The following is a 13443-nucleotide window of genomic DNA, read 5'->3' as shown; positions in this document are numbered from 1 at the left end:
CTTCAAAGAAATAAAGTATTGAAGTCTATGTTAGTATTCACAGTTGAACGCTATGTTGAAAAGTATAGTGAATTGTATGTGAGTTAGATTGGAAGGGTTTGAGGGTAATGACTCCAGAAACTTTGCAATAATGTCAAGTTTTGTAAACTCTAGCCTGAAGACATGAGAGTGAAAGCAGGTAATGTTGTTAGTAGAGGGTGAGGCAGAAGTGTAGCCATTTAACATGTAAGCAAACAGAACCAAGTTTTGTTAAAAGATTTTAGGTTTTAAGAGAAGATGGGACTTGAAGAAAATAAGTATCTACTACACTACAAATAATGAAGGAAGGAGGCTTTGGCAAGAGATGGAGATTAGTTAACTGACTGTATAACAGTGCAGATCTGTCCAGAAGGTTCCCTGGTTTCTTGCATTGGTTCATTCAAGCTTGTTCCATGCATAAACATTCACTAATGGTTTACGTGCTTATTGGGGGTTGTGACTAGATGATCTTTAAGGTCCATTCCAACCCCTTAACATGCTATGATTTTATCATTCATCTATCTCCTGGTAATAAATAATACTTACAGAAGTCCCCACAACCACCTTCTGGGGAGTTTTGCGTAATGTTACGGATTTTGTCCAGATGTTTTCCGTCTAATCCACAGTTTTAATCAAACCCTTTTTTTTAAGCATTATTTCACTCCTTATATTTGTTTCTTTTTGGTTAGTTTTAGGTGTTTCTGAACCATCAGGTTGGTAAACCATACTTTTTGTGCAATCAGTGTTCTTCAATCAAAAATCAGATTAATTACAGGAAATTGTTCCCTGTGTGTTGTCTTGCAGCCTTTCACTGTGATGAGTACTCCAAACCAAAGTCAGAACCCAGAGAAGCAGCCACATGACCTCAGCATCGATATATACAGCCATACCTTGTACTGGACTTGTGAGGCCACAAATTCAGTCAATGTCCACAGGCTGAACGGCGAGTCAATCGGGATGGTGCTGCGAGGGGACCACGACAGGCCCAGAGCCATTGTAGTGAATGCAGAGCGAGGGTGAGATTTCTTTCTGCACCACGTACAGAGCACTCTTGGGATGTATGTCAGCTCTGTGTGTGTGAATCTTGTGCTGCATCTAAGTATTTTTAAAAGGAGAATTTCTGAATATTTAATTGTTCAGGATGTAGGTGTTTGTCCGATTTTGGCTTTTGAAGGTATGCAGCTTTCTCTTCCTTTTGTCTCCTTTTCCAGCGTTCACACAGCCGTGTGTGAGCAACTAACCTGGATGGGGAAAGCAAAGTAAAACCACCTTATCCTGTTCTCTGTGTGAATGCACAGCCCTGCCACCTAATGGGAAAAACAGGAGAGTTTACATTGTGTCTGTATCAACTGGGAGTCTGGCACTTGGTCATCATAAAACAAATGTTTCCAGGGGGGAAAAGAAGGAACTTCTCATATGATGCAACTAGTTCCTGCTGATCTAGTACTCTAACATTTAAACAAACACTTAAGCTGCTTATGTTCTATACATTTTTATAGTTAGTTCTGCCTTGATGTTATCTTAAAAACTTCTGAAACTGGTAGGATGCACTAGAGTGATTTCCCACAAGAAGAAAATATTTTGTTTTGCTACAAAGCAGTTTTGGTTAGATTCAGCAGATGCCATCTCCACTTCTGGTGCTTAGTAACTTCATTCTTAGGTGTCAGACATGGTCCTTTACCATTCTCTTTAATAAGTTAGGCGCTTAAATCTCAATTAACTACTAAATGGCTTACCATGCGCTTGGCAGATGTTGAATGACAATATTTCACAACCGTGTGGATACAACAGTACCTACAGACTTTATCTGGAGCATTTATAGGACTGGTATTTTATACCAGTGTGCTCTGCACAGTTCAAAAGCTGTTGTGGGGAGAGGGGGATTAGAGGAAAGATTCTAATCTTATTGAGACTAAGTCACTTGGATATAGTTTGTATTTATAAAAGCTTATCTGCTTTCTCCATTAAAATGGGAGTTTGGGTTTGTTGATCTCTAAACCCCTCAACTTTTGTAGTCAGGTTTTCAAATGATTAAAAGCTAAATCCATTTATAAATTAAAGGAATAAAAATGAAGGAGAGGCTATGCTAAACACTCTGACTATCTGGGGGAGCTGAATGAGTGAATGGTGTACTGAAGAACTTCTGCTATGGTCCCAGAAATCCTTCCCTTCACCTCTCCCTTGGCTGCATGTTCTGAGTGCTGCCTTCCCTCCTTGTGCCATAACAAAAGGCTATGCAGCAATGTAGCCCACTGTATTAGAGAGTTTGCCCATGTTATTCACCACTGAAAATATAGTGGACTTTTCCCTTAGAGAGTTTTCAGTTCATTATATGGATGCACAACCCTTTTTTTCAGGGCAGAGACTGCTTTTGTTTGCAACTTAGCCAGATATAAAGAATTCATGGAACTAAGACATCAGGAACATGCCATCCTCAGTTGTTCTTCTGTGACCTTTGTTCCTCTCAGGTTTGGTAGCAACTTCTACTTACTGAGAAGGAAGGTGACACGGAAGGAAGAGGAGGTGGTCATTAAATTTTTTTTGTCTTCTGGACTTTGATTCAGAAATGGGGACAGCTTTACCCAAGGAGAGTTGCAGAAAGTGTGTGCTTGTCTCCTACAACCCCCACCTCCGGGCAGGAGCAGTGCTGCCAGCACAGCAGTGCTGAGGCATTTTATGGCCTGGTGACAAATTCTGTTACTTTCAGGCTTTCTCCATGTGTCAGTTAGCAAATGTTTGATTCTGCAGCTGACAGATCTGGATCTTTGCAGCTGGGAGCAAAGTCACCCAAGTCATACCTGTGAAACCATTCCCACTTACAACGTAGAGCCTGTGTGCAAAGGTGGGTTGCCTCTCTCTGAAGCTCTCAATCAAGAGGTTGGTGTCTTTGTTTTCAGGTACATGTACTTCACCAACATGCAGGAGCGAGCCCCCAAGATTGAGCGTGCAGCCCTTGATGGCACAGAGAGAGAAGTGCTTTTTACAACTGGGTTGATCCGACCAGTAGCGCTGGTGGTTGACAACAAACTTGGAAAGCTTTTCTGGGTGGATGCAGATCTGAAGCGCATTGAAAGCTGTGACCTGTCAGGTATGTGGTATGAGGTTAAACATTTGCAGCAAAGTGTTTCCATGAGTAGGACATCATTCCCACTTTGATGCTGGCTCTGGTAACTTTCATCTCCACTATTGCCAGTTCTGGGTAGACAGTCACAGGCAGTAATTGCTGGTGGACTACCATCTTTGATATAATTGGAATAAATGTCTGTATTAATTGACACCCTCCAAGAGAACCATTTGACTTTTTTTATGTTCTGAAAGCAACTCTTGCAAAATCAGATTTAAATAGATTTTGACAGTCATGGAACCACTAAATCACCTCCCCCATGCCCTTTTTTTTTTCCCTTATGGTTTGAAAAGTTTGCATACTCTTCAGTTTTTCTTTCTCTGGAGTTTACAGCTTAGTAAATCAAGATAGCTTGAAAAAACCAGAAGAATAGTCAATGTTTTTTTCTAATTTTTCTCTTTTAGTTTAAAATCATCGCCCTTGTCCTATCACTATCTGCCCAGGTAAAAAGTCAGTTTCCCTCTTTTTTTTTATAAGCACCCTTTAAGTACTGTGAAAGGCCACTATGAGGTCTCCCCACAGCCTTTTCTTCTCCAAGCTGAACAACTCCAGCTCTCTCAGTCTTGCCTTTGGACCTGCTAACAGGTCTATGTCTTACTTTGCAGGTGGTAATTTTATGTGCAAAACTAACAGGACCCGTTAATGTTACATTCTCATGCTTGGCTGAGCTCTAGATAATTTATGCAGCAAATTAGTTGAATCCAGTTTTTATAGCATTTTTATTATCTATCTAGATTCTGTAATCTCATTTTGTGCAGATATTAAAAACTTACATCTTTTAAATGCAAGCAGACATAAGGTCTTAATTCCAAAACGAAATATGAGAGCAGAAGAACCACCAATTTAGGATTTTGTTTTGATTTTTCATTTTTAAAATCAAATATATCCAATTATATAGGCACACATAGGCTCAAAATAGTTTCTGTGAATTAATAGAATAATTTGGAATCTCTTGTTCGCCCCAGAAAAGCATAAAAAAACCAATTAAATGCCAGTAAGTGTAGAGTATCATGCAGTTTAAGACTACAAATAATTAAAGTAAAAAGCAGTAATAAATGCATTTTTACTTGACCTGATTTTTACACATTGGCTTAGAGCATATTTTTACATATTTCTGTAAAGCAGAAAACCTGAACATTTTATATTGTTCCTATTTAAGAGCATACTGAGTTAGAGTTTGGGTTTTCTGGTTGGTTACTGAATAAAAAGGAGAAGGTGAAGAAAGAAGTGTGGCTGGTAGAATATGAGCTTTTGATTTGTGATCATGTGTCTGTGGTTGTCACATAACCTATGACAAGGCTCTTGCTTTGCATGAGGGGTGTGTTTTGCTTGAGTAATGGCAGTGAAACTAATTGGTTGTATTTCAGTCTTTCTTGTAGATTCCAACAAAATGAACTGCTCAGTGTGTAAATGTATTGTAAAAATTTTGGCCTAAGAGTTGAGTGTGTATCAGCTTTTAGGGATGGCTCACAGTTGCACATAACAGAACACGTCGGCGTGAGGCTGATCATGGCTGGCTGAACAGTCATGCAAGGATGAGCTGTGTTTTGTGTTGTATCTGCTTGCCCTCATGACTTGGCAGCTGGTTGCATGTACCTCAGATGAGACTGAACAAGCAGAACTTTAGTCTGCATAGACAAATGAAGGCAATGACCTTATAGCTAACTATTTGAAAGGTTTGGTTTGGTTTTGGTTGGGTTGTTGTTTTGTGATTTTTTTTTTTTTTAAAGAAATTACTTCAAAGTCAACTGGTGTAAAACTAGCCTTTGTTTTTGTTGATCTTAGGTGCTAACCGTGTGACCCTAGAGGACTCCAACATCCTTCAGCCCATGGGACTCACTGTGCTGGGGAATCACTTGTATTGGATCGATCGTCAGCAACAAATGATTGAGAGAGTGGAGAAAGTGAATGGGTACAAAAGGACTAGAATTCAAGGCCGGATTGCTCACCTAACAGGCATTCATGCTGTGGAAGAGCTTGATATGGAAGAATTCTGTGAGTTTATTTCAGTATTTGATGTGTCTCTGTCTTGGTCGTTGTCTCTCAAAGTCCTCATCCACCTGAATATTGTAATAATGTTGCCTAGTGGGCTTCTAGTAAGCCATGGAGTGCTTTCATCTTGTCCAGTCGGGATCCTGGAAGAGAAGGAGGAACAAGTTCCTTGTTCTTGTTGAGAGGGGTATTGCTGCACAGCTAGAATACGTGACATCGTAGCACTTAGTTACAGTCTAAAAGCTACTTATAATTGTGGTTGTTAATTTTGTTAATTTTGTAAGTACCAAGTAATAAGTCTTGGAAAAACCTGTTATAAGAGACAAAAGGATTGTACTTGCCTTTTCTCCAGGGGTTTCAGACTCCTGTGTAAAGTATGACTGGTTTGACTCGGCACAATGGATGATGTAAAAAGCCTCCAGCGAGGGAGGGAGAATGGGAAGGAAGCTCCTACAGTGAATTGTACCGTGGATGTAGAATTTCCCAACAGAGGTGGAACATTTTAGGTGCTCCCTTCTGAAAGGGATCATGCATGCAGGATGTTCTTTTTCTGGATTAGTGGTCCAAGTTACTGTGGTCTGAGGGAGAGTACAGAAACCTCTTAAAGTAGTCACTCCTCAAAGTGACAACCTACAGCTCCTCCTGCTTCACATTAATAAGTGTAGGTGAAAGCAGGTTGCTGAGAAGCCTGGACAGATGCAAAACAACTTCGGCAGAGAAATTATGTTATCTATACTGTTTCTTCCCCATGGAAATTCTTAGCAGTAGTAAAGAATGCAATGTTCAGCATCATCACAAATAACACAGGGTATCACCTCACAGATTGCTCCAGCAGATGCTCAGCTGTCAGCCTGAATAAGCAGGCAAGAGACTGGGTCTCTTCATACTCTGTTGGGCTGGGGTTGTCAGACAGTGACCTCCCTTTTCTGTGCCTGTTTCTTATCCACCTAATGTTCATTTAAAATGATTCTATCTGGAGCTCTCATGTGCTCAATGCTTCTGGGTAACTGATTGGGAACACAACCATGTAGCTTCCTATCTTTAAAAAAAATAAACTATGTGTGCCTATATTGCAGTTTTTTGAGTTGCAGGGAAGTTGAGGCATTGCATATTAAAGGAGAGTTGCTAGTGGGTTTATGAGTTGCATTCTGCAGTGACTTATGTTAATTCTTGATGCCCACCCTAGAAATGCAGGTGGAATGTCTAGGTACGATGTAAATGCAGCCTTCTCAAATCTGCCTTTTCATTTGTCTTCACCTCAGCTCCCAAATTCTTTCCAGAAGTCCTTTAGAGGTCTCCATGTCATAGAATCATAGAATGATTTGGGTTCGAAGTGACTTTGTAAAGGTCATCTTGTTCCAACCCCCCTGGAATGGGCAAGTGATATGATCAGGTTGCTCATATCACTATGAGTTGAAGAAATGTAGTCTTTATGAAGTAGTAGATCAGCTTTTGAGCAGTGAACTGAAAAATCCTGCATTTATCTTCCTAATTATTTCTAGTAAAATCTTGGTTACTCAAACAGAAGTGATTTTTGAGTGGTTTTTGATTTTCCCCAAGCTAGGAATAGTTATAATTTCTTTTATGCTATGTAATATTCTTTTCTGTGTGTTTCACCAGCTGTGCATCCCTGCTCCCGTGACAATGGTGGATGTTCACACATCTGCATTGCCAAAGGAGATGGAACTCCAAGATGTTCATGCCCCGAGCACCTTGTGCTTCTACAGAATCTCTTAACATGTGGAGGTGAGTTATATTTTAGTGCTGCTGATCAATTTATATCAAAAATATGGGAGTTGATTTTTGCATTCCTATCCAGTATGTGAATTTACATGCAGTTTTCCTATACGTGTTGTGTTGCCTCTTGTTAAATTACCTTTGATTCTCCTACCAGCTGTTTTCTGCTTCAGGTTTTGGGAATACGTGACTTTTCATTGTGAGCACAATATTTTTGTTTGACCTTAAAATACTTTTATCTTCTACTGAGATTTTTATAATTGTATGGTGTGACAGGTTTGTACTTTAAATAAGTGCTTATAAGATGATGTTGCCTCAATCCATGATGACCTAGCAGCAGAAACTGTGCATATGAATCCCACAGTATACTTCAGTCTTTCAAATTAATTTGGCCGCATAACACAAAACACTGTACTAACTAGTTCTAAAATGTAGGCTCCATTGCAATTCTTTTTAATTAGGATAGCTCTCCTCTTTCCACATTTCCTCTAGCTTTCCATTTCACAATCTCAGGATTTTTGAAAACTGTTAACATTACACTTGCAGGGGGGATTCAAAACAAAACAAAACATTGTTTCTTTTTGGGAGGCATTAAATCTTAAATCATTTGGCTCTGTTGGTCCTCTTGACTTCTTTCCATGTATTTATTTTGCTGTGGATTTCATTTTCTGGCTGAACTCTGACCTCTCGTGGGACAGTTATTTCCATGATAAACTGTTTTCTTTCCCATGACCACAACACACCATGTGGTTTTGGAGTAGTGGTGGTTACATAGGGGAGGCAGGGCGGATCTAATTATACTTCTTGCTGTAGTGTTGTTGCACAACAAGGCCAGCAAGAGACTCTTAAATTCCACCCCTTTGTATCCTCAGCTATAAATCTAAAAATTCAGGGACCTCCATTTCAGTGTCTGTTTTTTTTTTATTCTAATCATTCACTAAGCCTGCAACAACTTTTTAGCCTGTCTTGTCTGCCCTAGTAACAGCCAGTAGCCAGTGTTTCAAAATAACTTAGCTTTCTGGCTGGAGAACATTTGTCCGTGTACTCTTATGAATACTTTTGTCATGTTTTTAAATGTAAGCTTGTGCTTGCCAAGTACAACCATAATGCAACATTAAATGTGGCTTTACATGCAGAAGTAGTAATCTGTCTGTTGAATTACCTAAACAGCACACTCATATAAAATGTAATTCAAGAATTATCTTAATATGTGTATCCTGCATCTTTATTTTACCTACAGCCGTCAGGCTATATTTGTAGTTCTTATATTGCTATTCCAAATGACAAAAAATTGTAATTTTTTTCAAAAACCAAGAACGTTTGTATTTTTACTTGCGTTTTGTTTTTCAAGCTCTTGATTATACTTGAGTCTTGTTCTTGAACATTTCTCCCTAATGAAGGAAGGACACCAACACTTTAAAAATTGCACGCATGTAAATGCATAATTCTAACATTTTTAACACCACCCTCAGAAGTAAAAATACTCATACAAAAGTCTTGCCATTGGTTACATCTAAGAAGCTTTCTTTATGGTGTGTTCTTTGTCAAGTCCATTCTTGACCCTGAATCTTAACAAAAGCTTGTTGGGTTTTCAGAGGAGTGCTGCCATTCAGTGTCAGAGCACATGTCCATCTTGCTCATATTGTTGTCACAGAGAGGGTATGATGTGGTACTTTGTTAATCCAAGTGGTAAAGCATCTACTTAGAGCATTGTTGGCAACAGCAGCTGTGGGACTAGTGACTGCCTCTGTTAACTGCTTCAATTACATCACAGGGTTTGGACCCAGTGACTTTTGAAAGCAGTGGAAGTGTGTCTGTTTGCAGCAGGGGTATTTTGAGATGTCCCTCTCATTTTCACCATAAACAGTTGCTACTGAGACACAACTGAATGACTTATACCTTGTCTGTTTCTTTCATTGATACTAATGGTGAAAAAGTGCGTGCTAACTTGCTGTACATAAGAATCTGGAGCGTTTTTTGCAATAGATTCTTGATCTGCATTACCTTTACCTTCTGACATTCTGAAGAAAGTAACTATGAATGCCTTATTACAGCATAATTGTTGCATCCCTGTATGGGGTTGTAGCTGCTGCTTAAAGCTGTCAGTGCATGATTGCACCTTAAGCTTAACAATATGGATGTGGAATGGAGTGATACCAGCATCTTGGGGTCCACGAAAAGTCACATTTGAAGGAAGTCTCAGCTTTGTTAGATCTAACAAACATAAAATTGGCTGTGCACAAGTTCCAGTGTTCTGTCTTTGTAGTGAAAGAATATAAGATTAGATCTGCTCCTTAGACTACTCTAACTTCCACTGACCTGCTGCTCGGAGACTTTCCAGCAAGAGGACTTAGCTTAATGTGTAACAGTCCTCTACATATATTTTTTTATCCATTCATATTTTTCAATTCATATCTGACTCAGGAATTTGTTTGTGGAGAAACCACAGGAAAAAAAGAGAAACAGATATTGTGCAAGTAGATATTATATGGTTTAGGTGTATTCCTTGCCAATTAACCCTGTGTGTCAGGTTTTTTGATGAAGAATTGACCCAGGCTAATATAATTGCAGGGATTAGAATTATTTAGAATGTGGTGTGCAATCAGAAATTGAGTATTCATTTGAATTTATGTCACACTTTGTTGTAAGGGATAAATTTGAATACACGAATATGGTTTGTTTTCTTTTTCTACAGAACCTCCAACTTGCTCCCCAGACCAGTTTACCTGTGCAACTGGAGAGATTGACTGTATCCCAATGGCATGGCGGTGTGATGGATTTCCTGAGTGTGATGACCAGAGTGATGAAGACAGTTGCCCCATATGCTCTGCATCCCAGTTCCAGTGTGAGAAGGGGCAGTGTATTGATGCACACTTGCGATGTAATGGAGAAATTGACTGTCAAGATAAATCTGATGAAGCAGATTGTGATAGTAAGATTAGTTTTCCTGAACTCGTGGTTCTAACATAAGCATTCATTTGGGATTCTAACTGTTCTTGAAATATATAGATACAAATCCTTTTTGCTGAGACATAGATTCCTGAATATAGATAAGAAATTCAGCAGTTATTTAGCAGAGTTTTATACAGGTCTACTTAAGATAGTATGGACTGCATAAGGTTTTATAATATGTCAAGTTACTACATTTTGTTAACATGTCAGTTCATCAGCTACACTTTGTTAGTTATTGTAAGACATTCTTGCTGATTCCTTTTCAGTTTTGCCTCAACAGGACTGATTTGATAAAGATAGGGATTATTTGGATCAGAATTTTGTTTTAGCCCCACTGAGTAGGATGTATAAGAACAAGAAGGACGATTCAGAGATCTGCAGACTTGCAATTTTCCCACAGCAGCAAAGCAGGTGTTCTGGTGCCTACCCGATCGTAATATAAAATGCACTGTGCCTTCATGTCTCACTTATTTTTGTTTTCTTAAGACACTGAAATGCTCCCAGTACTAATCTTTTCTCTCTTTCTGTGCAGCAATTTGTCTACCCAATCAGTTCCGATGTGCAAGTGGCCAGTGCATCCTCCTGAAGCAACAGTGTGACTCCTTTCCAGATTGTATTGATGGTTCTGATGAGCTTATATGTGGTGAGATGTCTTCTCTTGAGATTCGAGTGTTGTGTTCAATCATAATGTCCTACATCTCTATGCAGAGATGGTCTTTGCAGAGTAATATTCTTTCAGGGAAGCCCAGTGAATCAACACTACCTTCTTTAGATGGGTCTTTATATCTGTACTTAGGGGAACTTGATTCGACTGTGCTCAGTACCTTGGAAGTTGCAGAGCTGCTGCTAAGCTTGGGATGGCTTTTAAAGATGTGCAGCCCTATCCACTGCAATTACAGGGTCAAGCTAGAGGTTAATTATTTGGAGGAACTAGCATGCAATGAACAAGTGTCCACAAGAGACCACAAATCAGTCTCTTTAAGTGGAGGTGGGAGAAGAATATAAGGAGAGACCTTGAGTTTTTTGGGAAAAAATGTTAACTTTGAATTCTCATGGCAGTAGGTATGTGCAAGTTACAGACACACTCATGACAGTTGCTGTAATAGTCCTTAGACAGTCTGTTATTTTGCAGTTCCAAGTGGACAGTAAAATTCACTTGCTTGTGGCTCTCTTGCAGTTTCCATCTTTTTGCACTGTTGGGGTGACTAATGCATGAAATTTTCAGGTAACGGGAGAGATAAAGGGAGCATTTAGTAGCGCACAAGTGGTTTAGCAAAATATTTGAAACATAGCATTTTAGAATAAAAGCAAATACATCTGTCTATGGTTCATTATGAACAGGGTTTGTGTAGAGAAATGCTGCACTTATGTTGCCTATAGGACCAACCTTAGCTGATTGTGAAGGTTTTAACATCTTAGAGTCTTGTCGGGTTTTGAAGCACCATGTGTCGGAAGCTGTGCCACTGCTGAGATGAGAGGAGGAGTCACCAGGTTTGGTCCAGGGTAACCTTGGTTTTTCCTTCCATCTTCATGGTGGGTACTACAAGGAAAAGTATATTTCATGGATAAGAGTGGTGAAAAGAGCCCAAGTGGTGAATAGAAAAAAAAGGCTAAAAGAATGGAGACAAAAGGTCTGGGAAATTTCAGATTGAACCTGCTTCTCCCACATCTTCCATTTACCTCTCACCTTTCACCCAGTTACCCTAATTCCCTGGATAATACAAAGTCACTTCTTCCTTTTTTTTTAGTTTCTTTGTGCACTTGGCAAACTTTTGTGCTGCAGTTTTAATGCAGCTGTTTCCTGTTTGCACTTTGGGTCCAGTCCTTCAATTAGATCTTAAATGATTTAAATGTGTCTTTATGTAGACACAAGATTGTCTCTTCTGGAGTCTCATTGTGGAACAGAGCATTCTGTGGTTTCCCATTTGACTGAGGGAAAGAACTCAAGTAGGGAATAAAAATGATTGCTACCTCCTAGAAAAGGATCTTGTATTCAAAAGAAGCTAGGTTTAACCAAAATGAGATTTGTGTGTTTTAAAATAGCTTATTTGGGAACATGTTTTCATTTTGGCTTTGTTTTTTTCTGGTATCACAGCTGAACGAATCTGACTTTTTGAAAGTTAGGACCCTAGCTGACATAAAAGCTGTCATGCACTAATAAGTGTGAAAAGAGATAAAGATTTTAGGATAGCAATGAGTTCTTGATGCTGAACTGTTAAGAGTTTATTTGTATTTCCCTTATATTCCTTCTCAGATTTCAGTTGTTTTTCATTCCCTGCCACTGCAGTGGAAACCAGAACCACTGGAGAAAAATTTTGTGAAGGGAAGTCTTGAATCTTATATAAACCCTTTCACTCTTACAACTTCTTTGGGGGGGGGATCTATAGCTTAAACTGAGCACGTAAAATTGATAGGCTTTGGACAAGTTTATTTTTATTTTTTCATTTTTTGAATATATCTATTTGTGGGAATCACATGGAAAAAAATCACTTTCCCTGAAGAACATTGCATATGTGAAAACCAGAGGTGTGATGTTTATCTGACAAGAATTTTTAATGTGTTACCCATAATCAGGGAAAGATACGATGTGTAGCTCATCTCAAATACTGCAGCACTTTTGATTTTTTAACATTGGACTATAATGGGGGGGGAATAACAAGTATTTGAGATACTCTGGATTGTGTTTTCCTTACAATTTGGAAGGTGGGTTTTTTTGAAAGCAAGTCATATTTTAGGAAGGAAAAGTATTCTGTTTTAAGACCTTTATTAGCTAGGAAGAGATCCACTGGTTAATACATATGGTAGCTTCCCTACTGGTAAAGTTTCAAATTCTTTTAAATGTTATTGCTAGTCCAAATGGCTTTTGAGAGAGCAGATTCCTGACTAAGGACTTAGGAAGCATCCTGTATCTTGGAGGGAGGGAAAGAAAAGGAAACTTTATAGGTTGTTGTTATATCAAGATGACAAGTAATCCTGTTACAAGATTAATCGCTAGACAAAAAGGAGAGTACTTTGCTCATACTGCTTTATGGAGGGGGGAAGGAAACGTGAAGTCTTTTGCATTGAGTCAGAATATATGCCTGAGTGTGATGCAGATACTTTTAAAGACACTGTGTGAATGACTCTGAGCTGATTTGCTGCATGAGCTCCAGGACAGCAGCATATATACTGCTCCATGTTTAATGACTGACCTCCTTTGTTTTTTTTCTCCTCTCTTTCCAGAAAAATCAAAGCCAGCCTCAGATGAGTCACAGCCACACAGTAGTGCCATCGGTCCTGTCATTGGTATAATACTGTCACTTTTTGTCATGGGAGGAATGTACTTTGTTTGCCAGCGAGTGGTGTGTCAGCGCTATGCTGGGCCCAACAGTCCTTTTCCACATGAGTATGTCAGTGGCACCCCTCATGTCCCTCTTAATTTTATTGCTCCAGGAAGTTCTCAGCACGGCACTTTTACTGGTAAGGACCTTGCATTTAACCAGTACCATTACATTGTCTGGATTTCAAGTTTTACAGATCATTAAGAGTGCTAGCTGTGGAGTTTTCAAAGAGCAGAAATTAGATGTTGATCTGCTCATGGTTTTTGGATATGCAATATTGGAAACTAAGAATGCATGTGT

At 39.2% G+C, this 13443-nt stretch overlaps 1 protein-coding gene across 1 annotated transcript in view; it reads left to right on the top strand.

Annotated features, from left to right (window-relative positions):
- Positions 1 to 13443, top strand: part of LRP5 (LDL receptor related protein 5) — a 141407-nt gene that overhangs the window by 115349 nt on the left and 12615 nt on the right. The window contains exons 14-20 of the mRNA XM_051804153.1: positions 823 to 1034; positions 2916 to 3106; positions 4928 to 5137; positions 6755 to 6880; positions 9567 to 9803; positions 10356 to 10466; positions 13046 to 13282. Coding sequence (XP_051660113.1) covers positions 823 to 1034; positions 2916 to 3106; positions 4928 to 5137; positions 6755 to 6880; positions 9567 to 9803; positions 10356 to 10466; positions 13046 to 13282 — 1324 coding nt within the window. The remainder of the gene's footprint in view (positions 1 to 822; positions 1035 to 2915; positions 3107 to 4927; positions 5138 to 6754; positions 6881 to 9566; positions 9804 to 10355; positions 10467 to 13045; positions 13283 to 13443) is intronic.

This window comes from Manacus candei, unplaced genomic scaffold, assembly GCF_025592945.1.
Source record: "Manacus candei isolate 608988 ecotype Guabito, Panama unplaced genomic scaffold, ASM2559294v1 h1tg000060l, whole genome shotgun sequence".
Classification (NCBI taxonomy): Eukaryota; Metazoa; Chordata; class Aves; order Passeriformes; family Pipridae; genus Manacus; species Manacus candei.
Note: the sequence above shows the minus strand (reverse complement) of the source record. Positions and strands in the feature narration are given on the sequence as shown.